Source organism: Pituophis catenifer, unplaced genomic scaffold, assembly GCF_029215685.1.
Source record: "Pituophis catenifer annectens isolate HBS135680 unplaced genomic scaffold, rPitCat1.0.hap2 SCAF_3, whole genome shotgun sequence".
In the NCBI taxonomy this organism is placed as follows: Eukaryota; Metazoa; Chordata; class Lepidosauria; order Squamata; family Colubridae; genus Pituophis; species Pituophis catenifer.
In genome coordinates this window covers 172,103,514-172,129,468 of record NW_027256883.1, presented here as the reverse complement: position 1 = coordinate 172,129,468, position 25,955 = coordinate 172,103,514, and the positions used below count along the sequence as shown (strand labels likewise).

General features: G+C 36.2%; 1 protein-coding gene across 3 annotated transcripts; it reads left to right on the top strand.

Moving 5' to 3' along the window:
* EIF2D (eukaryotic translation initiation factor 2D) lies at positions 1-25,569 on the top strand. 3 transcript variants are annotated; one of them, XM_070941552.1, is made up of 15 exons: positions 1-75; positions 1,626-1,816; positions 2,983-3,066; positions 4,330-4,420; positions 5,738-5,845; positions 7,390-7,685; positions 9,072-9,189; positions 11,237-11,282; positions 13,929-14,032; positions 19,002-19,160; positions 19,620-19,709; positions 21,011-21,106; positions 21,885-22,005; positions 24,180-24,354; positions 25,378-25,569. In XM_070941552.1, the coding sequence occupies exons 2-15, from the start codon at positions 1,699-1,701 to the stop codon at positions 25,446-25,448; spliced, it is 1,677 nt and encodes a 558-aa protein (XP_070797653.1). In that variant the 5' UTR covers positions 1-75; positions 1,626-1,698; the 3' UTR covers positions 25,449-25,569. The 3 variants fall into 3 exon arrangements, with proteins under 3 accessions (XP_070797653.1, XP_070797652.1, XP_070797654.1); XM_070941551.1 differs by lacking the exon at positions 1-75 and adding an exon at positions 90-194; XM_070941553.1 differs by lacking the exons at positions 1-75; positions 1,626-1,816 and adding an exon at positions 3,868-4,035 and having other exon boundaries at positions 2,984-3,066.
* The last annotated feature ends 386 nt before the right edge of the window (positions 25,570-25,955 follow it).

Sequence of the window (25,955 nt, the reverse complement as noted above, 5' to 3'; positions counted from 1 at the left end):
TACATCTCCCACAATGCAATCTCTCTACTTCTCCCACAATGCAATCTCTTAAGGAGACAGCTCTTCATTCTTAAGGTAACTAATTTCACTATAATTCACTATCTGAACAGCACACGGAGTCTTGGCATTTCTTTAAATATGTTCGTCAAACCTTTCAGGGTGAAATCCAACACCTCCATCAAAGGTTCCGATAGGTGAGTTTGCTTTCTTTCATTTCAAGGCGTTGTATTCTTGGGAGTTGTAAATCGGGATATTTTCATGTCGACCACAAGGAGCAGGTTTATGCGAGCCAGCCTGAGACTCTTACACGATAATGACGATGCGGTTTTGAAATTCTGTGGTGAATAAATGCCTCCTTCAGCGCGAATGCAAACTTTGATCGTTTTCCTTACAGACATCATGTTACGTGGGAAGATCGATGGTCGACAGATAAAAGCGATCTGATTGTTACTCCAGCACTGCATGCAGTAGGCATCGAAAGGAATGTTGGGCTAAGATTTTGTTTTGACAAAACAATAACGATCTTCCAAATATGTGTTATCAAATTAGATGTAATTATCTAATCTTGCCACCTTTAAAATAAACATTACAGTCCTAGAATGATTGACAGTTTACAAAAGAGACAGGACCGTATAGCATTGTACAACTTTCTGAAATGTTTTTATATATCGATTTTCCTTTTCAGGAAATAAAATGTTCTTATAACTCTGTAGTATCTGACTCAACATTTTTTTTGTTAAAGGGGTTATTTGGGCTTTATATCTATGTTATTAGAGTTTAGAAATTGATTTGTATTATTTGGACCAATAAGATTATATCTCAACTCTCAATACTTGATATTCTTTTAAAACTGGTATTCTTCAAACTGCTTTGTTATCTTATTCACTATTTGCTATCACTGAAGCAGATTTCCATTCAAAATAGATAATTCATTGATACTTTACCATTAAAAATGGCAATAAATAAGTAGTTCTTGACTTACAACCATTTGTTCAATGAGCGTTCAAAAAAATGACTTACGACTATTTTCTCACTTACGATCTTTGCAGCATCCCCATGGTCACGTCATCAAAATTTAATTCCATTGACAGTTGCAATATCCTTAGGTCATGTGATCACTTTTTGTGACCTTCTGAAAAGCAGAGTCAATGGGGAAGCCAGATTCACTAAATAACCCTGTTACTAAATTAACAATTGCAGTGATTCAATTAACAACTGTGACAAGAAAGGTTGTAAAATGGAGCAAAACTCATTTAACAACTGTCTTGCTTAGCAACAGATATTTTGGGCTCAACTGTGGTCATAAGTTGAGGACTACCTGAATAGAATATATAACTGATTTGAAATAAGAGCTTTAGGATAGCTTGCCAGTCTTAAAATGGCTTTGGGGTTTTTTAATAACTTTTTAAATGTTATAGTATAATTAGGATATTTGTATATTTTGTATGAGCTGCTTGGGTGGATAAATAGACAGAATGAGGATGTTAAGAAAACAAATATTAATAATGTACTACTAAAAATATCTCATAATCTTATATATAGGTAATTGCAGATTGAATGATATGGTATTCCAGGGTTGACTATTTCTTGATATGTAGTAACAAGTATAAAATTAACAATTGCAGGAGGAAATTGAGAAATGATGTTGCAGCAGGATTTTCCACCCTAACTTCTGAACAACTGGCTGAAGTTGTGCCAATGAAAGAGGAATTGAATATTATTAAAATATATACTCATAAAGGAGAAATTGTCACAGTCTATGCCAATGGCAAAAATCCTATCCTTTTTGAAATGGAGAAAATGCTATATCCAACAGGTACCGCAAACATTCCAGTGAGCAGTTGATGTTGAGACTTGGAATTTTTGAGTTTCTCTTTTTCTTTTTGAACAAGTTACTTGATCATTCTGACCCTTGGTTTCCATCTCCACAAACAGTGGTCCAATCATGATGCATATATTATTTCTGAAACATGGTTCGTTATAACTCTTATCAAAATGTATATCTGCTGGTGAGTGGAAAGAAGGAATTTATGCTGATCGTAGGAGGATATGATTGATTAGGATTTTACTTTCTATGTAAGAATTGTGATGATAGTAGTAGATACATACAGGTACTCCTTGTGTAAGTGGTTGTTTTAAACCATTCAAACTCATGATACCACGGAATTGGTGCTTGATCACTAGTAACCATCTATCATAAATGATAGCATCACCTCACCCCCCACCCCCACAATCATAAGATCGCATGTTGGATAGGTCAGCTTGATGACTGGTCATGGCATTTTGTAGTCACATGACTGTGATTTGTTGATTATTATTATTTGCCAATTTCTGGCAAAAAAACACCCACTCAAATGAATGGATTTGCTTAACAATAGCAGTGTTTGCTTAACCATGGTGAAAAACAGTGGAAAATTATTTCTGGTCATGGGAGTGTCTGATCCTATGGCTGAAACAATTTACAACTATAATTCCAGGGTCAATTACAGTCATAAATCAAGGATTACCTGTATTTTATTGTTATGCTCAACATTTTCTGACTTGAAACCACTCATTTACTATTTAATTATTTCAAATAAATAAATTATTTGATCTATTTAGCCTAAGTTTTAGGTATCACCATTTCTTCAAATGTAATAGGCAACTATAGTTTAAATAAGCCATGATACTTATGCCATAAACAACATGGTACAAAAAGGAAGCATGATTGTACAGATCTAGCTAATTAATGTCAGCCTTCCATTGTTATACTTAGAAGTTTTAAATATTTTGTACTCAGTCCTTTGTATGGGGTAAATTAAAACTAATGCTAATGAAGTGGTTGCTTTTTTGAGTTAGTTGAATGAAAAGATATGAGAGTCATTTGCATATGCCCTTTATTTTTCTAATAATTTCTATTTTTTATTTTACATTATACAAGACTGAGGAGAAATAAATATTAGCAAAACATTTAAAAATTGTTTTCTTTTCTCTTTGGGGCAGTGTATACTCTGTGGTCTTATCCCCACCTTCTTCCTGCCTTTTCTACTTGGCCACCTGTGATGCACAAATTAGTAGGAGGAGCAGGTAAGGAAATGGATTGAAATCTGTTGGGCTGTTTATCTGCCTTTTTATGGAATTTGCCTTCAATATTTGGCTTGTAGCACTATTGATCTGAACACACTTATTTGAAAGTAGGGTTTTTTGAAACACAATTAAATACATTTTCAAATATTCATACTTTTTTTTTACCATTAATTGACAAAGACACACTGGGCTTATACACACACAATATCCTAAGCCATGCTAGTGTTTGTTATGGGTGCTATACCAGACAACATGAAAAACACAGCCAATATTCCAGTTGTCATATTATCATTTTAACAGTATGCAGTTCTAGAAGCTATGCAGGTACTTTTCTTTTGTGTGTGTGTGTGATTTTGAAGTATGCAAAACGTTTGGCAAACACTTCTGTCTGTGTTTTGAGAATAGGGTGGGAAATTCTGATTCAGTGACCTAATCAATAATGAAACCTATTGTGGTCTCTGCATCTTTTTGTGCATTTGAAATATATACTCAGGAAGAGTTCATATGCTGCAGATGCACTAATTCCAGTTTGCAGCTGTTCCTGCCTTCTGGCCCCGTTTCTGAAGTACAGAAGAGGAATTAATTATTTGTCAGCATGGATACAGACCTGTGTGTGTATCCATCCATCCAAACACAGTCTGTGTCATGTTGACTAACTATACATGTACACACACAAACACACAAGTAGGATTGGTTTTGGAATTTCTGGAATAATAGTTATAGGTTAGAGAGCCAGTTCAATGTAGTGGATAAGGTAACACTTTAAAAACTGGGAGACTCTGAATTCTAATCCCACTTTAGGAACAAAGCCAACTGGGTAATCTTGAGCCAGTCACTCACCCTCAGCCAATAAGAAGGAAGCAGTGGCAAAACACTTCTGAAAAACCTTTCTAGGAAAACTGCAGGAACATGCCCAGGCAGTCTTGGAAAATCAGACATAACTGAACAGAAGAATAAAGTTATTTCAAGGTACAGGTTGGATAGGTACAGATTTAACGTAAGATTTGATTTCAGGCATCACATTGAACATAATATTTTTTGGTGTCATGTGAAGATCACTGAGCCAAAATAAGATCTGGGTAAAATAAAAGATTGTGCTGATAAGTTTTTGTTACATTGCTGAAGAGATGATACTTGCTATGAAATGTACCTTGTAGTTTATTACTGGTGTAATATTTTGCTTCTTGATTGTTTAGTACAGAAAATTGTGAGAAGTTACTTGAATATTTGTTCTCTTGAACATATTATGTTTCTTCACTACAGACTTAATGCTTCCAGGAGTTATAATTCCCAAATGTGGTCTTCCCCAGATAAATCGAGGTACTCTCTGTGCTGTTACCTTGGTGGAAAACAGGTATGATTTCTAGAGAAAATTAATGCTAAAAAGGTTAATAATTTGTTAAGGAACTCTTAATTTTATATTCTGAAATGTTGGCTACTGCCTTGGAAAAAAATAATTATATACAGTATCCCAGACAAGGTCTCCTGTGTTTTGGGGATATTTTAAATTTTTGGCACTTCATTTTATTTCATGTTACCTATCCTATTTTTTGGCAGCTGTATTATTGTGTTAAATTACATAAGGTGCTCACCAGTCAAAACTTATTGGTCCCTGTAGCATCAGATCAAACCAACATAAAACTTATATCTGTTTTCAGATGAAAAAAATTGTAGGTCTACTGCAGTGTTACAGAAATGTACATAGTTGTAATTAAATGAAGCATCTTCACACTGAATTAAACAATGATTTGAAGTAGTTTACAGGCAGTGGCTTTCTCTTTCTTGAAATCTTTTTCACCAGAAATTAAATCTAGAGTTCTCTGTGTATAAAGCAGATGTCTCTCAATGAATTATTACTCTTTCATAAAGGCAGAACATTGCAGATTGCATATGTTTATAAAATTGCAGGTAGAAGTCTCTTTGAGTTCATATATTGGAGACATTTGCTTGATATGTTCAAGAATTTCTTTTGTGAAGTTGCTTGTATGGGGGGAATAGTGTCAGCTTCAATTGGTGTCCAAGTCTAGCATGTTTCATTATTGCAATCTATGTGCAAGAAAAATGCAAAGAAAATGTATACATTTTTGTGTAGTATCAGAGATAATCGATGTGCTTTTGCCATAGAGCAAAGTTGGAAGGCAGAAGCACCTCTTTCTGTCTTAAAACACGTCCTAGTTAAAAGCTGATTCTTGAACTTCTGTGTTGTTTATAAAAATTAGGCAATTCTTTGTTTAAGGGGAAAAATTCAGGGCTTTTGTTTTTTCTCATTTTAAGGTAATGCTTTTTATTAATTTTATTGTTTTTTTTTATTACAAAAAGATCTTCCAGATCTGAAGGGCAAATGTTAAGAAGAGTAGCAAATGTACTTGAAAACTTGATAATGCACTGAACAAAATACAGGTGGATTAGAACATGAAGAACAGAAATTGCATTTTTAATGTTTCCTTTAGCAATGTTACACCTTGTCTCCCTATGTCATAACCCTTGAACTTTGGTGTTTCTTCTAGGTTTTAACTTTGACTTTCAGGATAAAACATAACGCCAATATCAGTTAATCCATGGTTTGGATATGATATGCAAATGAAGACAACTGGTCTTAGAGCCTTTTTAAATAGAGTAAGAGTTTGACTTAAGCATGTAATACATTCTTTTTTTTTTTGTCTTTTTGCAGAGCCCCTGTGGCCATTGGAACAGCTATTATGACAACTGCTGAGATGGTAGCAGCTGGAATGAAAGGAAAGGGTTTCACAGTGCTGCACACTTACATGGATCACCTATGGTGAGGACACAGACCAATTTTAGAGAATGTTCCAAATTGGAAGTAAAGCAATTAGTTTTGGCACCATGTTAATTCAAGACTTGGGCCAACTGATTTCTGGACTCTAACCTGACTACAGGTAGTCCTCAGTTTATGACTACAACTGAGCCCCAAATTTCCATTGTTAAAAGAGGCAGTTGTTAAGTGAGTTGTGCCTCACTTTACGATTTCCCCCCTCCCCCCACACACAATTGTTAAGTAAATTACTGCAGTTAAGTGAATCATACGGTCATTAAGCGAATCTGGCTCCCCCCATTAACTTTTGTTTGTCAGAAGGCTGCTGGGAAGATTACAAATGGGGATCACATGACCCCGGGACAATGCAGCTGTCATAAATACATGCCAGTTGCCAAGAACCCAAATTTTAATCACGTGGCCATGGCAATGCTGCAATGGTCATAAGTGTGAAAACCGGTTATAAATCGCTTTTTTCTGTGCTGTGGTAACTTCAAATGGTCACTAAATGAATGGTTGTGAGTTGAGGATTCCCTGTATATTAAATTAGACTATATTAGATTTTATTAGAATAATCAACTTGTAAATCAGAGTTTTTAGGTTGGGGCTTTATTTCAGCCATGTTAGATCAGCTTACATTTGCACTTTTGAACAATAAAAGGAAAAACGTTTTGGGTATATCATCAATTTGGAGAACTCTGAGATCTCATAGTATTTCTTTTCATGATTACGTTAGCACCAGTGGTGGGATTCAGCCAGTTCGCACCACTTCGGGAGAACCGGTTGTTAACTTTCTGAGCAGTTTGGTGAACTGGTTGTTGGAAGAAATCATTAGGGCAGAGAACCAGTTGTTAAATTATTTGAATCCCACCACTGGTTAGCACTGCTAATAACAGACATCAGATTACTACAAAAAGCATGGCATTTGTTTCTAGTCTTAGTTGAACCTCACTTCTAACTTGGCGGTGATATCTACTCTTTTGTAGCCTAATAATATCAGTGTGGAGCTGGGAGCAGCATTCCTCCTAAGTTTTGTCTTGCACTACTAAAAAACACATTTCCCTTCCCTCTTGCATTAGGTCCCAGAATAAATTGTATGTGCCCCTATGAGATATATGCAGGTTTGAATGGTTCCATTGACTTTATAGTATTGAGATGTTCAACTGAATTGCACTGCTGTCCCCGCAAATGCAATTTGAAAATGTATCTGTAATTTGCAGACGCAAGATTTCTGTGACTTCAGGCCACATTCAATTAATATTTAAAACGTGGGTGTTCTTGTGCTGGGATACGCAGACAAAGTCTTGAATTGGCTTTAGAAGTACCTTGGTCCTTTGTACTGGCATTCATTAACTGGTATTATTTCAACTATTACTTTTATGGGATCAGATGGTTATTGCTATTCTGATTTCTCTGGAATAGGTGATACATTTTAAGTAGACTTGTTTCCATGACCTCTTTTTGCTAAAATGGGCATTTGGAGTAAGCCTTTTTTGCATCCTGTGGAGTATGCTTTATCACATTATTTATTTTCTTTTTAAATTCATAAGGGCAATTGGTGACAAATCAAGGCCACCTACAATACCCCCCTTAGAAATAGAACCTTCAGAGATGGTAGCTGGAGAAGAGGAGGAACAGAAGAACGAAGAAGGGGAAACACCTCAAAGCAGCCTCTCTCTTGATCCATCCTTGCAGATGGACATTGAACATCTCAACTTAGAGGAAGACATTTCGTGTAGTATCATGGGTGAAAAAGAGGAACTTGGTCAAAACGATGCTGCTGAAAAGACTAAAGAGAACGAACCAAATATTTCTCAGGAGATGGAAGATAACAGAAGTCCACAAGGTATAATTAGAGATTTACACAGAAATAGATTTACTAGATGCAGAAAGTAGCTGCTTTGTTTATATCAGAGCTTTTCAACCTTTTCACAGATTGTACCACTTTTAGGACATGGCAGTATTTGAGTACCAGCCGTCACTTAGCAATATGTCAAAAACTAGATGACCAAAAAAAAAAAGAGTGATAAAGTACAAGTGGTCCTTGACTTACAACAATTCACTTAGTGACTGATCGCAGATACAATGGCACTGAAAATAGTGACATATGACCATTTTTCACACTTATGACCGTTGCAGCATCCCCACGGTTATGTGATTTACATTTGGATACTTGACATCTGACTCATATTTATGATGGCTGCAGTGTCCTCGGTTCATGTGAACACCTTTTGCAACCTTCTGACAAGTCAAGTCAATGGGGAAACCAGATTCGTTTAACAACTGTGTTACTAATTTAACAACTGCAGTGATTCACTTAACAAATGGGGTAAGAAAAGTCATAAAATGGGATAAAGCTCATTTAACAAATTTCTCACTTAGCAACATAAATTTTGGACTGAATTGTGGCCATAGGTTGAGGACTAGCCGTACACCCACTTACCACACTTTTAATGGGGAACTTGTGCCTGTTTCTCTGACATTAATCTTTGCCCTCGTGGCTGGAGAGTGTGTACTGATAGAATTAAATCAGATTCCAGCTGAAGACAATTCCAAACCTGGAAATAGTGACGTTAAAGAATTGCTCACACAGCTGTAATTTACAAAATTACACCTTAATGAAGCAACACACCTGCTATGCTTGCATGACAAACAATCCGTAAACCATTCAGAATAAGATCCATATATTACCAAAGGCTAAAACATGACTGGCCCTTGAAGTCACCAGTAGCTTTTCCTACACTTTGCTTTACAAATCCCAAACAATCCCTTTGCACAAAGAGGTCAGGGAATAATGGAAGCTCAGCAGATTGCAGCAATTCCTCCTCCACTCTTCAGAACCCAGTCGAGTAAAAGAAGAGGGAGCCCACAAGGAACTGCAGCACCTCTGCAACATCTTCCTGACCGTCCCTCGAAAAGAAACTTTTGAAATCAGGCTCAAGAATCAGGTTCTTGAGTGAATAAGAAATAAAACCTTGGCAGAAGACATGTATGTTACTACTTTTAATTTAGGAGGGATAGTTTATTGATTTATTTTAATTTTTACTTTATAGCTCTACATTTTTAATTAAAAATTACATAAAATCTTCATTTTAAATCATGTTAGTGGTGTAACGCTAGTTAACACAGAAGCATGAATTAATTAGAAGTGACTTTATATGCAAACCAAACAATATTGGATTTGTGCAGAGCCTACTGAAGAACATATGGTGCCTAATGTTACTTTTCACAGAGCAAATGGACGCCCTGCTTTATCAGTGTTTCTTTCATGCCTTAAAATGTAAAGTGAAGAAGTCAGAGCTCCCTCTGCTGACCAGTACATTTTTGCGTAACTATATGTTTTCCTGCTGGTAAGTATTTATTATTTATTTTATGTATTACATTTTTACACCACCCATCTCACTCTGGGTAGTTTACACAGCATAATATAGCAATCTAAACACAAGACTAAAAGCACAATTCAAAACCAAAATTAAACAAGTGAAGTGATAAAAGTGAAAATCAAAGTTAAAAAAATTCATATCTAACAATATGCTGCAGAGGAATAGTTCACAAAATGTGCTCTGCAGATCCCTGGGGTCCCTAAGGTCCTTTCAGGGGATCCACAAAGTCAAATAAATATTTTAACATTTAACATTTTGATAGTTACAACCACATATATCAAAATCCTTTGGAATCCTCAATCATTTTTAAGAATGTAAAGGGAACCTGAGACCCCTAATGTGTGAGAGCAACTGCTGTAACAGAATTGTTTTCTGTTTGAACCTCCTAGAGTCTATCCATGTTCACCATGCCTGATATGCCACTATAATTTATTCATTCAGAATATGATTGATTAACCTGAAAAATATGTACTATATCCATGAATAACATTTGCATGTACAAAGTACACGTTAATACAGTAACACAAGGTTGATATTTTTGAACCTAGCATCTTAATATGGCAATATACCACACTTAGCTCTATGATATTTCAGTTCCCATCATTCATAAACTTAATTCAGTGACTGCAAAACCATTATGTTATATAATTTAGCTTCCTACTCTGGTTTAGTTAAAAATTTTGCTCTCATTCCAACAATTGATTGGAAGATTATTAGTTAGCAATACTAATTGCAACAAAACCAAAAACCATATCCTACCCTCCTGATAGTGATGGAGCTTCTGACACTGCTGTTTTCAGCGTCTAGATGCGTGCTTTTCAAATTTGGTACTTTTAAAATGTATGGACTACAACTCTCAGAATTCCTAGGCCAGCAAACTGGTTAGGGAATTCAGGGAATTGAAATCCACATGCCTTAAAAATGCAAAATTTGAAAAACACTGATCTAGATTAACACCTTTTTAAAATCTATGTAGCTTGAAATGGAATTGGAACATGGAGCCAAGACAATTCCTGTTTAGTTCAGTTCATTCTATTCCAATCAATTTTACTTCCCCAGATCCCAACCAGAACTTATTTTTGTCTCATTATTTGAAGTAGAAATACCACTGATTAAACTTGGAATTATATGTATGTAAAGCATGCATTTCTATACTGAGTGAAGTTCTGGGGATTCTCAGCTTCTTGTTATCTGCAACATGGTTTAGAACCATTAATCATGAAGGTTGGAAAGTATACAGCTGACCTCCTTTGAGCATTCAGAGAGTGAAAATTCTTGTGTTGGGGAATTTTATCTGTATGTAGAAGCTTCCTTATATGTAAGAATATTCTGAATTAAACCAAATCCTTTAACTGCACGTGAGCATGTAGGAGCTCCTTTATGCTGTATATAAGGATATTTGGGATTAGGCCAGACTGTGCAAGAACAGTCCTTCTGTACTGATTAATGGATTGAAGTTACCTTGGAGTTTATGCTAGCTAAGGATTTTTTTTTTTAAAAAAATCCATGTTCTAGTAAAGTACTTATAAGGTAAAGAGTTCCCCTTGCACATATGTGCTAGTCGTTCCCGACTCTAGGGGGTGATGCTCATCTCCGTTTCAAAGCCGAAGAGCCAGTGCTGTCCGAAGACATCTCTGTGGTCGTGTGGCCGGCATGACTAAATACCAAAGGCGCACGGAACACTGTTACCTTCCCACCAAAGGTGCTCCCTATTTTTCTACTTGCATTTTTTACATGCTTTCGAACTGCTAGGTTGGCAGAAACTGGGACAAGTAACAGGAGCTCACCCCGTTACAGGGCACTAGGGATTTGAACCACTAAACAGCCGACCTTTCGATCGACAAGCTCAGCATCTTAGCCACTGAGCCACTGGGTCCCTGTAAAGTACTAATAACAATTGTAATTAAATGAATCAATATATGAATTTAGCAAGGATGTCTTTTTAGTTAGCTTATTATAGATGATGCAAATTTTGTTTGTTTTATAATTATTTTTTTCTTTAATTTATTAATAGTCCAAAAGATCAACAACTGGATATAAAGAAATCTAGCTACAAAAAGGTGAATAGTTTCTTTGCGTATTTATGGAAGTTTGCAGTAATAAATCATTTGTAAGGCAATCACTTGCCTGCTTCTCATATTTATGTTCTAACTTTGCTGGGTGCCAAAAGGTTTGGCCCTCCCACATCCTTTTTAATATCTACATGAAAGAGATGGGAGAGGCCATTGGTTGGGTTCAGGGTGATTTATTATCAAAATATTGATGATACATAGCAACACATCTCTGTCACCAGCTGTCCAAATTAAACCATCAAGGATCTTTCCCAGTGGTTTTGGCTCCCCTAGATGCAGGCGTTTCAGAGCTTCCATTTTATTTCTGGGTCAGGTGTCACTGTCCCATTCAGATGTGGTGCACAATTTGCGGGTTCTCCTGGATTCCTGCTCACAGAGCAGGTCACAACTATGGCCAGAGGACTCCCAATTAGTTAAAGCTCTATATGGCATAGGACCAGGTAACCTGAGGGCCGCCTTTTCCCAAGAACATCTGCCTGTCCTGTATGCTCCCACAAGGAGGCTATGCTTCAGATTCCTATAGGACAGTGATGGCTAACTTTTTGCCATCGCATGCCAAAGGCGGGGGGAGCGCAGTGGGGTCACACACACATGTGCCCACATCCATAATTCTATGTACCCCAACCCTCGGTGCTCCCCCCGCTTTTGGCACGTGATGGCACGGTGGGCCCGATAGGCCCATTTTTCACTCTCCCCAGGCTCCAGAGCTTTTCTAGGAGCCTGGGGAGGGCAAAAACGGCCTTCCCCCCCACCCCAAGGCCCTCCGGAGGCCGGAAACAGTGTGTTTCCTGACTTCTGGTGGGCCCAGAAGGCCCGAAAATCAGCTGGCCGGCGCATGCATGCGTGCCTGAGCTGAGCTTGCATGCCCACCGATATGGCTACATGTGCCACCTGTGGCACCCGTGCCATAGGTTTGCCATCACAGTTGTAGGATTTAGGAAGCATGCCTTTTTTGTGGTTGCCCCTGCTCTCTGGAATGCTCCCTCCCTTCGATATATGGCAGACCCCAACTCTTTTCATCTTTACAATAGCCATTAAGGCCTGGCTCATCTCCCAGACATTAGGGACCAGTTAAATGGGAGTCCCTGCCATGGTGTTTTTTGTTGTATGCTTGGTTGTCATTTTACAATTTATATTTCTATATTGTCTGTTTATTTTTGTATGGTTTTCTTTGTTTTTTTTTCTTTTTCTGATTTTTTTTTTAATGCTGTACACCACCCAGAGTCACACTGTTTGACTTGGGAAGCCGTATACATTTTAAAAGTAAATGAATAGACCCATGTTTAGTCCATTCTAAGCCTTAGAAATTCATTGGGCACCTGGGCTAGTTCTGTCTCATTCTCTATCTCTGAGCCCAAGCTCCCTGACAGGATTGCTGTTGTCTAGATAAAATGGAGAATGACCCCCATGTAAGACTTTTTGCTTAACGCATTGTAAGCCGCCCTGAGTCTTCGGAGAAGGGCAGTATATAAATCAAATAAATAAATAAAAAAAAAAGACATGGTGAATCTTACAGAAAAGGCAGATACAAATCTAACACATACATAAATAAATCTAGGGAACAATGGAAGTGAACAATGCACATGACCATATAGATAATCTTAAATTATTTTGGATCATAGTGCAATCCTGAGATATACTCAAAATTAAACCTCACTACATGCAATGAAAATGCCATTTTAGGACTGCAGTGGAAACCCAATGTGTTCTATACCAAACTGAATAAAAACACGTAAGTATGATGTCATTTCATCTCTATCATTGACTATGCAGCATAGATAATTTGGAAACGGCTCTAAAATTATAGTGGGAATATTTGAAACGTAAAGCATAGGTTTTGCGTCCGCATGCAAATTCATGGATTAAAAAAGTGTAATTGATAAAGTGGATTTTTTTAGAATTTGCCAAAATACTATATTAGATTTTCAAACCAGTGTTTAAAAAATACAACACTGTATTTGTAGCATTAGTTACTGCACATTGTGTCTCTGGTCATTCATTCAATTGTATGCACTAAATGTTCTATGTGGGTCAAGCAACAAATGAACAGATTAATTTGTACTTTCCCATTGATATTTGTAAATGGTTTGAGTCAGGGCAATCTTTTTATTGTAGCAATATCGTAGGTTTTCTTCTACAATGTTGCAAAAAAATTGTGCTAAGAAATTTGTCCCCCCCCTTTTTTTTTTTTCAAGACATAAGTTCTGAGATAATTCCAATTTAGGATGAAGATTAACAATTTTTTGTACTCATAATATTTCCAATAATGTCTCTCCAATGTAAATTGCTTCCTCTGTATTATTTTACTTATTCATATCTTTTTAGCTAGGATTTAGGAGTTACACATTCATATAATTTGAAGATATCTATTCAACTGATGTACAGTACATTGCAGCCAGCCCCCAAAATAAGTCTGTGTTTATTGTAGCCTAAAGAACTTCCAGATATTGTCAGTTGGTTTGTGAACAGACTATCAGCCTATACTTGTATTATCTAGGCTTCCTCTTTTTTCCATCTGTATCCCAAGTCTGCAGTGAAAAGTAGACATTCCTTAGACAATATTCCCTTTTCTTTGGACTGGCTGATACTGCTCTTTTGTCCCAATATTCAATTTTAACTATTTTTCTCTCTTAGTTCTCAAAATTTTTGCAGTCAATGCAACAGCAGAAGATTCTCCAGGTGAAAGAATTGAGTAAGGGTGTGGAAAGTATTGTGGAAGTAAATTGGAGACATGAAAGGTAAGTCTTTGAATCATGTATCCACAAACTTGGAAAAAAAGGGTAGAAATTTAAATGTGGTGGTCCCTGATGCTTTTTCTGAGCTTGGTTGTTTTCTTGCAGAAATGGTAAAAAAACAAACATTTCAAATCGTGGTCATGTGACCATGGGACACTGCAACCAGTTATATAAATGCGAGCCAGTTGCCAAGCTCCCATAATGCAATCATATGACCCAGGGGAGAACGGCAACCATAATTCTGAGGATGATTAATGATCCTAAGAATTATTTTGCTAGTATATAAAATTATGGCTATTGTGTAATAGTTTATAAATTTTACTAAATGTCCTATCTTAGGTATTAGTATGTACACTGACTTCTTCCAATCTATTGGCCACTATTTTCTTCTCCTGATCTATACCATAGTTTGATTAGAATATTTACCAGTGATTCTTCTGTTGGTTCCCATATTTCTGTAGATAGTCTATGGACACTTGTAGCCTTCCAACTTGATAATGACTTGAATGCTAATATAAATTTATTTTCTAATATAGAAGATCTTATAAATACGGAATATCTTCTAAGGCAACATGGAAGTTGACGATAATAAATAATAAATCTGTACTATATAGATTTCCAGTGTATCTTTGGTCTTCTTTAAACCTGTCTTTGGCATTCCAACAAGTTTGTGGCTAGAACCTTCTGAATTCAGAGATCTTTTGGAAGGCTTTCTTTGTTTTTCCATCTCTGTTTTTATCTTCAATGTCGTTATAGATATTGCCTCTTGTCCCTTTTATAACTATCTGAAATTATTCAGTTCCTTCTTTGATATTTTTGTCTTTCTTAGCTTTGGCTTCTCTTCCTATCAATTTCCGCCATTTATTCTGACATACAGATTGCTTTCTGGGTTTTTTTCCCCTGTGTTTGTCAGTCTCTTTTTATGCTAACAATTTATCCGATTTCACTTCATAGTTCCTCTGGTTCCCTAGCAATAAGTTTCAGGACTTCAAAGTGATTCCTGATACTCTTCTAGAAAATGGTGGTTGTATGCTCAGGCTCATAGAAACTAGTTTGCTTTGTTCTTCCACTGTAGCTTGAGTTGAAACTTACAGATAAGCAGTTTGTCATCTGTTCCATAGTCGGTTCCTGTCTGTGTCTTTCAATTTATGAATGAGCTCTTTCACCACTATAGTCACTTTGATTTCTGTTTATCTGATGATGGCCATCTACAAGGACATCGTTTTGGTTATTTAAATAGTGTGTTAGCAGTGAAGAAATGATTGGATTGGCAGAAACCTTTTATTTTCCTGCTTTATTTCTCTTATCTAAGCTGTACATCCCAACTCTATTTTTTTCCTTAGCATTTCCAACTTCGGCATTCCAGTCTCCAACCACAAACAGCATAATCTGCCTGCAAGTTTTGGCAGTTTCAGATAGAAATTGACCATAAGAGTAATCAATACCAATAGTTGGAATATTAACTTGGGTCATAATCCTAATAAAGGATTGTTCACAAAGTCTTAACTGCTATTTTTGGTCATTGTCTGCATTGCACCAAAATATTGTTCTTAGTTATGAGAGTAACACCATGCCTTCTTTATTTTTCATGTCCTGAGTAGTAAATAGTATGATATTTTAACTTAAAGTGCCCAGTTCCAGTCCATTTCAATTTTTGGATGCCCAAGATATCAATATGTAGTTGAGTCATTTTATCTTTCACTGTTTTGAACTATTCCGCATTCTTGTTTCTTATATTCCATGTTTCTATTGCATTTATTTATTTATTTATTTGGCATTGTCGGGTTTTCTTTCCCTACATGTCTACATCAGCAACTTGACACTCCAGAGGCTTTAATATTAGCCATGACATAGACATCATTAATAGTCCAAAATATCCTCCGCTCTTCCTCTTTAGCAGGCTAAATGCCATCAAACCTGAGGGGCCCATCATACAGCACTGTATTGCCAATCTTATAATATTGTCTATCCATGTAGTAGTTATAGTACAGTAGTTTGCCATTGCCTTTGCCTTTCCTCCCCATAGTGTCCTTGGCTAATTTGATCATCAGCTTCCAGCATCTTTTTATATCGCTACTACCTTGTGCCCGCTTGCTTGCTTTAGTTGAGTTATTGGGAGGACCTTCCTGTTTTTCTGGTAACTATGCTGGAATATGTAGTCTTGGAATACACTCCCAACATTCTGTTGCCATGATGAGGCAGCAAAGCAGATTTTGAGGGGGATTAAAAAGATTAGACCAGACTAATACTAAATGCCTTCCCAGGTATTTAAATCAACATGTTACAATTATGCTGGACATCACAAACTGTAGAGCCATAAATCTCTGTATTATATTAAAGATGAGGGATCAGCAATGCAGGAACACTCAGGCTCTTTAGAGGCACTTATAGTTCCCCCACAACCAACACTTTAAAAAAAAAATCACAACGTTTTGAATGAAAATGTGACAATTTTGAAAAAGGGACATCTGAGCCATCACATAACAGTGCTTTCCAACCAGAAATGTTTATCAACCCAAACATTTACCACATAATGTTTAGCAAGTGATGCTTTCACCATTCCTTTTGCTGTATCAAGAGGGGTAAATTTTTGGAAAACTCATTCTAGTGCATTCTTATTAAAATAAAAAAAATCAAGATCAAACTTTGGAAATCTGTTATTTTACTACCCTGTTTCCCCCCAAATAAGACATCCCGATAATAAGCCCAATCGGGCTTTTGAGCACATGGAAATAAGCACATGGGATAAGGCCAAGCACTTATTTCAGGGTTCAAAAAAATATAAGACAGGGTCTTATTTTTGGGAAAACACAGTAGTAAGATAATTTACACAACTGCTACCGTAGTTATTACCATTACTATACATCTTTGTTGCTATGCCATTGAGCCAGGTTTTTTGATAGTAGTCCATTTCTAAATTTTTATGGGGTGCTTGAAGTATTGCTGCATTACTTTTAAATGGATAATTTGGAAGTGGTGTAGAAACTATTGTGAGTAATAGGTAACTGTAATGTAACTATGCATTTGAAATATGTGCAAGATTTAAAACTTTATAAAGAATGATATTTAGTGGATATGAAAGGATAGCATTTAACTTTCTTGCAGTCTGTAAGTCGTAACAGACAAAGATATTAGTGGCATCTGCTCAGCCATAAACTTTGTGTGAGCTGTTACACATTTGATACTTGGAAAAGTCGGGGATGCCTTTTATGGGGAATGCAACCTATATATACAGTACATCTAGCCTATTTCGTTTACTGTCCCAGCTTCTGCATGTCAGTGGTTATCCATGATGTAGATAGTGAAAATGAAAAGGAGAAGAAAATGTTTGAAATGGATAGGCATGGCTTCTACTCTTCTCTTCCTTTAGTATCAACACACACCCTCCACGTATGTCATCTCACTCCAGTTTCATGTAAAAGCTGGAACTTAGGCAAACTTACCTGTCGTCTCTTCCTATTGCTGCCCATGCTCTCTTCGCAAATCTTCCTCCTACTTCTGCTAAAAGTGGCAGTGGATTAGTGTGGATAAAGATGCACTGCAGCCCCTCTTCACCTTTTTCCTCGGGGATCATCTCTGAAGGGTTTGGCTCCTTGATTCTGGGCTCTTGGGCTTTATTTCCTACAGGAAATTCTAGCATGTTTCCTCCCCCACCCATCTGTGATGTCACATAAATATAGCATTATGAAATTCACATTTTACAGTAACATTGATGAGATCTTACTTGTGCCATACCTTGACAGATGTGATATCAGGGCTTTCTATAGTAATTGGCTAGAATAGGCAAGGCTGTGCGTTAGCTCTGTCATAATAAGTACTTGTGATGTCAAGGAAGTTGACTCAGTATGTATAGGAGAATCATTTAAATTTAGCTTTAGATAAGAAATCAACTAGAAGTGACATGCAAGAAGATGAATAAAATGTAACTATCCATATATTTTACATCAGGAATAGATTTTATTCAAATCTAATCCAGATGGATTATTTTAAGGACATTCATAAATTTGGTTAAGTCTTCCCCCCCTAATCATTGTGAGACTGGTTTGGGACCTTGTGGATTCTTTCTGTCTCCTTAAATATATATATAAAAAATCCTAGATTGCCATTTTCTAATATATCTGAGAGTTTCATATACCTTGTTGATATTTACTGAATGCTTTCTCTAACTATTCTGGTTCTCTCTTTCTTTGCTAAATCAAAGAGTAAAGTTAAACTCTTCTGCTGCCGTAGTATCTAGGAAGTTGCTAGGTAATAAGTATTTTAAATTTCTTATGGAACGATTTATTTGTTCCAAATGGAAATCATCCAAAACAAAATTTGTTTTACCCGTGATAGAATTTCATATAGAAAGGAAAATAAGCATTGAAAAGGTAACAAAAGTAAAGTATTCAGATGTCCTAAATAAGACTAAGTTTAGAAAATATACAAAATTGAGTTAATTTTTTCATTTTAAGAACTGTGCATTGTGTTTGTGAGTGTATTCCTAGTTGGTGGCATATGAGCAACAATATAGTGGTTTAAAACCCCTAAATTAGAGATCCTAGCTTGCATAGAATAGTATCAGTATATTTGGAGTGAAACTGTGTGCTTGTTGCACACAGGCAAAACCTATTTGTAGCAAATGCAATCTGTGTGGCTTGGGTATGGCTGGTAACTAGTTAATCTTTTTATCGTTGAAAAACGTTATGTTAAATCCAGGATTGACCAAAACCATCATAGGCATAAGAGGTCAATAAAAGAGTGCATCTTGGAATCTTCTTGATCTATTATTTTAAGAACAAAAAAGGCTCCCACTTTTACTTCTGCCATGAGCTTTTATATAGCAATAATGTGACGAGTAGTTTACAATATCTATTTTCTGTTAAGTCAGAAAGATGAGATACTGCATTGATTAGTTTTGTATGTCACTTCTAATCATTACAATAAGTCTCTGGTTAAATATATGAAAATAATGTTTCTCTCTGCATTTCAGCATTAGATCCTTCATTGTACCTGAAACTGCAGCATCGGAAATGTCTGTCGAAGACTGTAAAAGTGATGACCAAGAACAACTGTACCATCCTCCTGAAATTATACCACTTTATGGAATCTCATCAAAGATGGCCCCATTGTTTCAAGAGTCTGGATATAAGTAAGGAATATAAAAAATCAGCCTCTTTGTATTCTATAACATTAAACACCATCTTACTCTTCAACACAGTGGGCCGGGCATGTTTGGAGATGGCAACACCCCACTGCTTAAAGGAAAGAGTTGTGTCATTGTGTATGTGTTTGAGTCACTCAGATTCCAGAGGTAACTCAGATGTTTTAAGCAAAAATAGAATGGCATAGCTAGACCTTATCAGTAGTATTTGCGTAAGTTTGAAAAGAATGGCTTACCAGGAAAAAAACCTAAAATGTTAATGCTTTTGGAATGCCAAGCTAATGTGTGTGCTTTGATTGTACCACTTCTTCCATATTTTGCCTTTATAGTTGACACTATAGTTGACACTCTAATCTTTAGAAAATCTTCAGTTTCCAAGAGCAGGATATTTGCAATTGTTTCCATAATTTAACATCACACCTAATAAAGTTCTCATTTTTTCCCCAGGAAAGGCCATACCCTCTCCAGCAGTGAAGTGAGAAGTGTGATAATCAGCTATGTGAAGGCTAATGAATTGGTTGATGAAATAAACAAAAAGTATGTAAGAAATGAAACCATTGAGCATAGAGATCAGAATATTTGCTTATTGGCTCTATACCATTGGCATGGAATGATCACACTGAGATTTTATGATATAGCTTTCTGGGCTCATATGTTTCTACTTCCAAAACTGAATGTTCAGTCCCACAAGTGATTAGTCCCATCCTGGTCCTTTCCTATATCTAGCAAAATAAAATGAGATAGGCATTTTCTGGAAGTCTTATTATTATATGGTTTGTGATCAGAGGTGCTTACTATTGCCCCATGCACAAACACATGTAAACATACATATATGAGTATGGGGTACAGGAAAAGGAGTGGCAGAACCTTGGAGTGGAATCAAAAGAGAAATCAGCCTAGAGTCTCTACGTCACCACAAACTGACTTAAGTCCAACCCCTCTTGAATTCCATAGGCCCGTGATGACGAACCTATGGCACGCGTGCTGGAAGTGGCACGCAGAACCATCTCTCCAGGCACGCGGGAGAGTGCTCTTCCGGGTTCCGGCATGCTGACCAGCTCGTCTTCATACGTATGGGAGCGCCGGAAACCGGAAGAGCAGCTGCCCAGCACACACGCACATGCTGGGAAGATGATGTTCCGGTTTCTGGCACACGCATGTGTGCCAGCCACCTGGTCTTCTGGTTTCTGGTGCACATGCATGTGCAAAGACTGGCTGGCCGGCACAGATGTGCACACCAGAAACCGGAAGATCATCTTCCTGGCACGTACATGCAACACTGCCATAGGCCATTATCCAGTGCCCAAATAGTACAAATCATTTGTTGAGTACATTCCTATGCATAGGCATGAGTAGTAGTAAGTCAGTTTAGTTGGAACTTCATGTGTAGTCCTGGTCTTTCATGCCTGGCATGGGCCTTGTGAACTTGTACTCTTAATTTAGCAGCTAATTGAATCAGGAAGTACTTCCTCAGGTTTAGATAGCGCCATCAACAATAAAATTGATTAAATCAGTAAGTTTGTTATTTTAATCATTACATACACTTTCCCCAGCAAGTACTCCACAGATTAGTAACTTGTAATTATCTAGTTTATAATTATCTGATAATTGTTTACCTTGGCTGGGAGAAGTCTATCTTTAATTTAATTTAATTTAATTTAATTTAATTTAATTTAATTTACCTTTCTAAACTGCAAAAAGTAGATGGCAAAACCCTTCATATTTGTAGTTCCAATAAATTTAAACCAATCTGATACAGTAAAAATTAAGTGTTGCACATTATTGACACTGGTGTAGGGAGTAAATCATGATGAAAATGTGTTTCTTTTTTATCACAGCTTTGTAAAGGTAAATCCAATTTTGTGTGACTGTCTGTTGGACAAAGCAGAGCAAGATGAAATCTCAAAACTCAAGTGGGATGATCTCCTCAGCAGGTGAGAGAAGACTAATTCATAGTGGTGTTTTATATATTTGATATAGGCTCTCCTTATAAAGTAAATCTACCTTCCCCAATCTTGAGTCCTCTCTATTGAGACCATAATTCAAGAATTTTCAATCAGCATGGCTGATTGCTTTACAATAAAGTAACATTTGGTGAATTGTGATCTATCTAAGATGATACCCACTGTAAGAGTTATTTCATAACCAATGGTCAGTCAATGGGAAAAGTAGTTGAAATTCTTCGCTGGAAGGAAAATCATAGTGGCTGCATGGACACACTTTTGAAGCAGCCTTCCAAGCTTTACAAAAGTTGCAGTAGCTTTAATGAAAGAGGTAAAATACTTCATTCACATTTTATTTTATATAAAGCACCTTGCTTGGATGTTTTGCACGACTTCAAAAATTCTGCATGTTGCACTTCTTGTTCAATAGGTACTGTTCGAGAACTATTTGCAAGATAAGATTTTTGTTGCCTAGTTTTTAATGTTTGCCTCTTCAGCATAGGTTTCCCAATGTTTAACAGTGGTAGGTTAGTTTGACTTTACTATAAAATAAATGACCTACTAAGAGAAATAGTACATTTCAAGCCCAGAAATAAATTCTTGTTCCTGAAATATTTTTAATAGGAACATACTCACACCCATTTATGTACTAAATGGATACATGTAGTTGGCAATTTTGGACATCAGGAATGGCTAAGCATAAATGCTGAAAGAACCATCTCAACAGCTTTTACTAGATTAAGTTTAACATTTTCTAATTTACTGGCAGGTGTCTAAACAGACTAGAACCCTTCCATCAGGTAACCTTTTGGGGACAAGCACCTGTTGTGAGAAAAGGAAATATTCTTCCAATTGATGTAACCGTAGCACAGAGATCAGCCAATAAAAAGGTAAGAGTCACAACTTGAGGACTTCTGAGCAGAAGTCTCAACTGCATTTGTCCAGAATCTATCATCAGGAAGAAGGGTAACATGCTTGTGTGGATCATTCATTTAAGCCACCCAGATGTAATAATACAGCAATGTTTTAAATTTGTGAATCTTTTTGAATGTTCAATATTTCTGCATAATCATGAACTAAAATATGATCTGTTCTTCACATAAGTCCTAGAACTAAATAAATTTAAACAGGCTCATAATTTTTTATGCCCCCTTTGGAGATATGCTGTCAAATTAGCATTTCTAAAGATATGTATGTTGATTTCTAAAGACATGTAAAGATATGATGAGCCTTGGTAGTACAGGGGTTTAAGGCACCCTGTTATTAAGCTGGTTATTAAGACCAGCTGCCTGCAATTACTGCAGGGTTCGAATCTCACCAAGGCTCAAGGTTGACTCAGCCTTCCATCCTTTCTAAGGTAGGTAAATTGAGGACCCAGTTGTGGGGGCAATAAGCTGACTTTGTATAAAATATACAAAAGGATGAAGGCTATTGCTGAGCACATTGTAAGCCGCCCTGAGTCTTCGGAGAAGGGCGGCATATAAATCAAATTAAAATTAAAAAATAAAATAAAATAAAATATGATTAATGTGCATGGTAAGAAGATTTGTATCTCCCCACACCCCACAGCTTGAAAAGTGTCAATAAACTAGAGCATATTCACATAAAAGTAATACCCTAAATTCTTACAGTAGGTTTCCAGTTAGTGTCAATATTACAATTAATTTTTAATACATTTTTTATTTTTTAATATAATAATTCCATCTTCACCAGGTACAAATATCTTTGTAAAATGATAATCAAGATTTACAACCGTATTCTTTAATTTACTTCTGGAACAACCTCCCCCCAGAGGTTATTATTTAATTATTTTAAACAGTTTTTTTTTTTTTTTTTAGATTTTGCATGTTTTGTATGTATGTCTTGTTTTTACTTTGGCTGTTCACCGCCCTGAGTCCTATATTGGAGAAGGGCGGTATAGAAATTTAAACAAATAATAAATAATAAATAAAATAACTTCTCTCTTAACGTATCTTCTTTATTTCACTCTTCTTTTTCTTTTGTTTCCCTGTTTCTAACTTCCATTTTTGTTATCTAACCATTGATAAAATAAATCCCATGTCATATAGTATTCAGTTTATTCTTTCTCCTTAATTGCTAGTGTTCATTTCTGCACATTCTAATATTTTCCTGATCACATTCTCATCTGTGGGGAATTTCTTCACTTTTCCAATTTTGTGCAAATACAATTCTAGCTGCAGTTAATATATGGATAAGTAAATATGCATTCCCCTTACTATATTTTTCGGGTAAGATCCCCAACAAGAATATTTCTGTTTAGCATAAATCAATATGCTGCTTTATCATTTTTTCCAGCCACGTATGTATTTTTGTCCAATTTTTTTTTTGCTTTTGAGCAAAAATGATAATATGACCCAGGTATCTGGTGGCACTTCCAGCATTTAGCCGACTTAACTTTAAACATTTTTGTCAACCTCGCTGGTACAAAATGCCATCTATAAAACATCTTATACAGGTTTTCTTTGTATTCAGTTGACATTGTTAATTTATAGTTCCTTTCCCACAGTTTCTGCCATTTATCTATCTCTATTGTATAACCAAAGTTTTTTGCCCATACTATCATTGTCTCCTTTACTTGTCTTTCTTCCAATTTCATGTCTAATAAGTAGCTGTACATTTTCTTTATCAGTTTTCCTTCTGTCCCTGTTAATATCTTGTCTAGTTCTGTTAGTTCATTATAAAAACCATATAGTTTAACATCTTTCTCATATCTAAAATGTATCTGCACTTGTGAGTACCATGCCATATCAATCCCTTGATCGCGCAATTCTTGTTTAGTTTTGAGTTCCCACTTTTCATTCAAAATATCTTTGTATCTAACAAGATTTTCCATGTTAATAACATTTGGGTGAATCAGTGCTTCCATTGTTGAAAGCCAAACCGGTATCCTCAAATAATATTGTCCTTTAATTTTCTCCCACACTAACAATAATGCATTCCTAATATAATGTCTTTGAAAGTAACCATGTATTTTATTTAAGAAGGCATGCCAGCCCAATATTACAATTAATTTTGTAATGCCCTTTTTTGTTTTGGTTACTAGGTAACAATAATCAAGAATCTTGAGTGGTATGGTTTGGACCCTCAGGCTGTTGCTAGTACCCTTCAGCAAAAGGTTCAAGCTAGCGCCACTATTGTCGCAATCCCTGGAGCAAAGGACAGATCACAAGTCCAGATACAGGGCAATCAGATCAATCATCTTGCTAAACTGCTCTTAGGTAAAGTATTTTTGGCATGCTATAATAGTATTCATAAATCATCCTCTTTGAATGAAGGTGGATTCCTGATGACTTCATAGATAGTTCCAGGTGGTTTTCTTGGTAGAATCTCAGAATTAGTTTGCCATTGTCCCCTTCTTTTATTTTTACTTTCCAATCTAATAATTAACCTTGGGAAGTCCCCTAAGGATTCCCGTCCAAATACTAACCCAACCCAACCCAACCCTATGTGGTTTGTAAGACCAAGCAAAGTTGCTCAGGTGCTGCCACCTGCTGAGACACTGAGAATATATTATCAATTTGCTTGTATTTATTTTTGTTCCTATTAGTGGCATCAGAACAGAAAACCCAATGTATCAAAGGGACATTCCCTTTTACTTTTGATCAGAATGGAAACACTCTGAATGTTTTTAGCAAGCAGTGATTCCAGAACTAGTTCTGATGCCACTAATAGGAACTTCTTTGCGAGTATATATACCAATTTGCCACTTTTCTAGTAAACAGCCCATTTGTTCAGTGCTACAAATTATGACTGGTTGATGGATTTTGGGGTTGTAACATTCATCAATCTTAAGTGGTTATGCTGAATTAAAAAGTATTTCTTAACACTTTAAAGCAATGTTTCTCCGCCTCCCCAACTTTTAAGATGCATGGACAGGTTGCTGGCTGTGAGATTCTGGAAGTTGAAGTCCATGCATCTTAAAGTTGCTGAATTTAGAAACACTGCTTTATGGTATTCACAAAAATTGTTCCAAGTGCATTTTTCTATATAAAGGAAAGTAGAATGGCTATTATACATATTGTTAGTTCTTTATATACTTTGGTGGAAGGTTATCTAAATATTGTTGAACTAGTTTCCAATATCTCTCACCACTGCCTATGATAGCAGCATCTAAGAACCACTGATACGATTTCAGATTTTCAGGATGTTTAAAGTCTTAGTACGCTGCAGTTCCTATTGTGTTGTAAACACTTTAGTGCTAAATGTAAAGTGACTAATATTATTGTTTGTTTCTGTTGCAGAGGACTACCAGATACCTAGCAGTTATATCCAAGGTCTTAAGAAAGCACCAAAAATGGGGCGGAAAAAGTAGCCAAGCCTGTACCTCAGATTAAGAGTATGTTATAAATATATTATTCAGTGAAACTGAATCCAAATGCCTTATAAATAAACTATTTTTATTTAATAGATAAAATAAAGACTTTTCCCAGATACCTGTGTGTGTTTTTTCCCAACCTATCTCTTTATTTATAACTCAGCTTTTAACAGAATAAGATACTAAAACTAAAAGCTAACTCTGTATACTGGCTATTCAAAAAATTCATAGTACCATATAATCAAAGTACCATATAATCAGAATAGAACTATATCTGTGTTAGCAACAATATAATTCATCCCACTTAATAACTGTTTATTTTGAACTGTTTCTACTGAACAAGGATGATAGCAATTTGTACCTTATTCCTGCACCTAGCACATGGAATGGAATGGAATATTCTTTATTGGCCGTGTGATGGGATACACCAGGAATTTGTCTCCAGTGCATAAGCTGTCAATGTACATACAAACAACACAGTGGTAAGTCATAGATCATAAATCA

What these genes read in the sequence shown, in the direction of transcription:
- EIF2D (XM_070941551.1), top strand. Translation starts at nt 139, where the DNA reads ATGTTCGTCAAACCTTTCAGGGTGAAATCCAACACCTCCATCAAAGGT. An exon ending in GAAAATGCTATATCCAACAG is followed by an intron (nt 1,817 to 2,982) that starts GTACCGCAAACA and finishes TCTTTGGGGCAG; the next exon opens with TGTATACTCTGTGGTCTTAT. An exon ending in ACTTACATGGATCACCTATG is followed by an intron (nt 5,846 to 7,389) that starts GTGAGGACACAG and finishes TAAATTCATAAG; the next exon opens with GGCAATTGGTGACAAATCAA.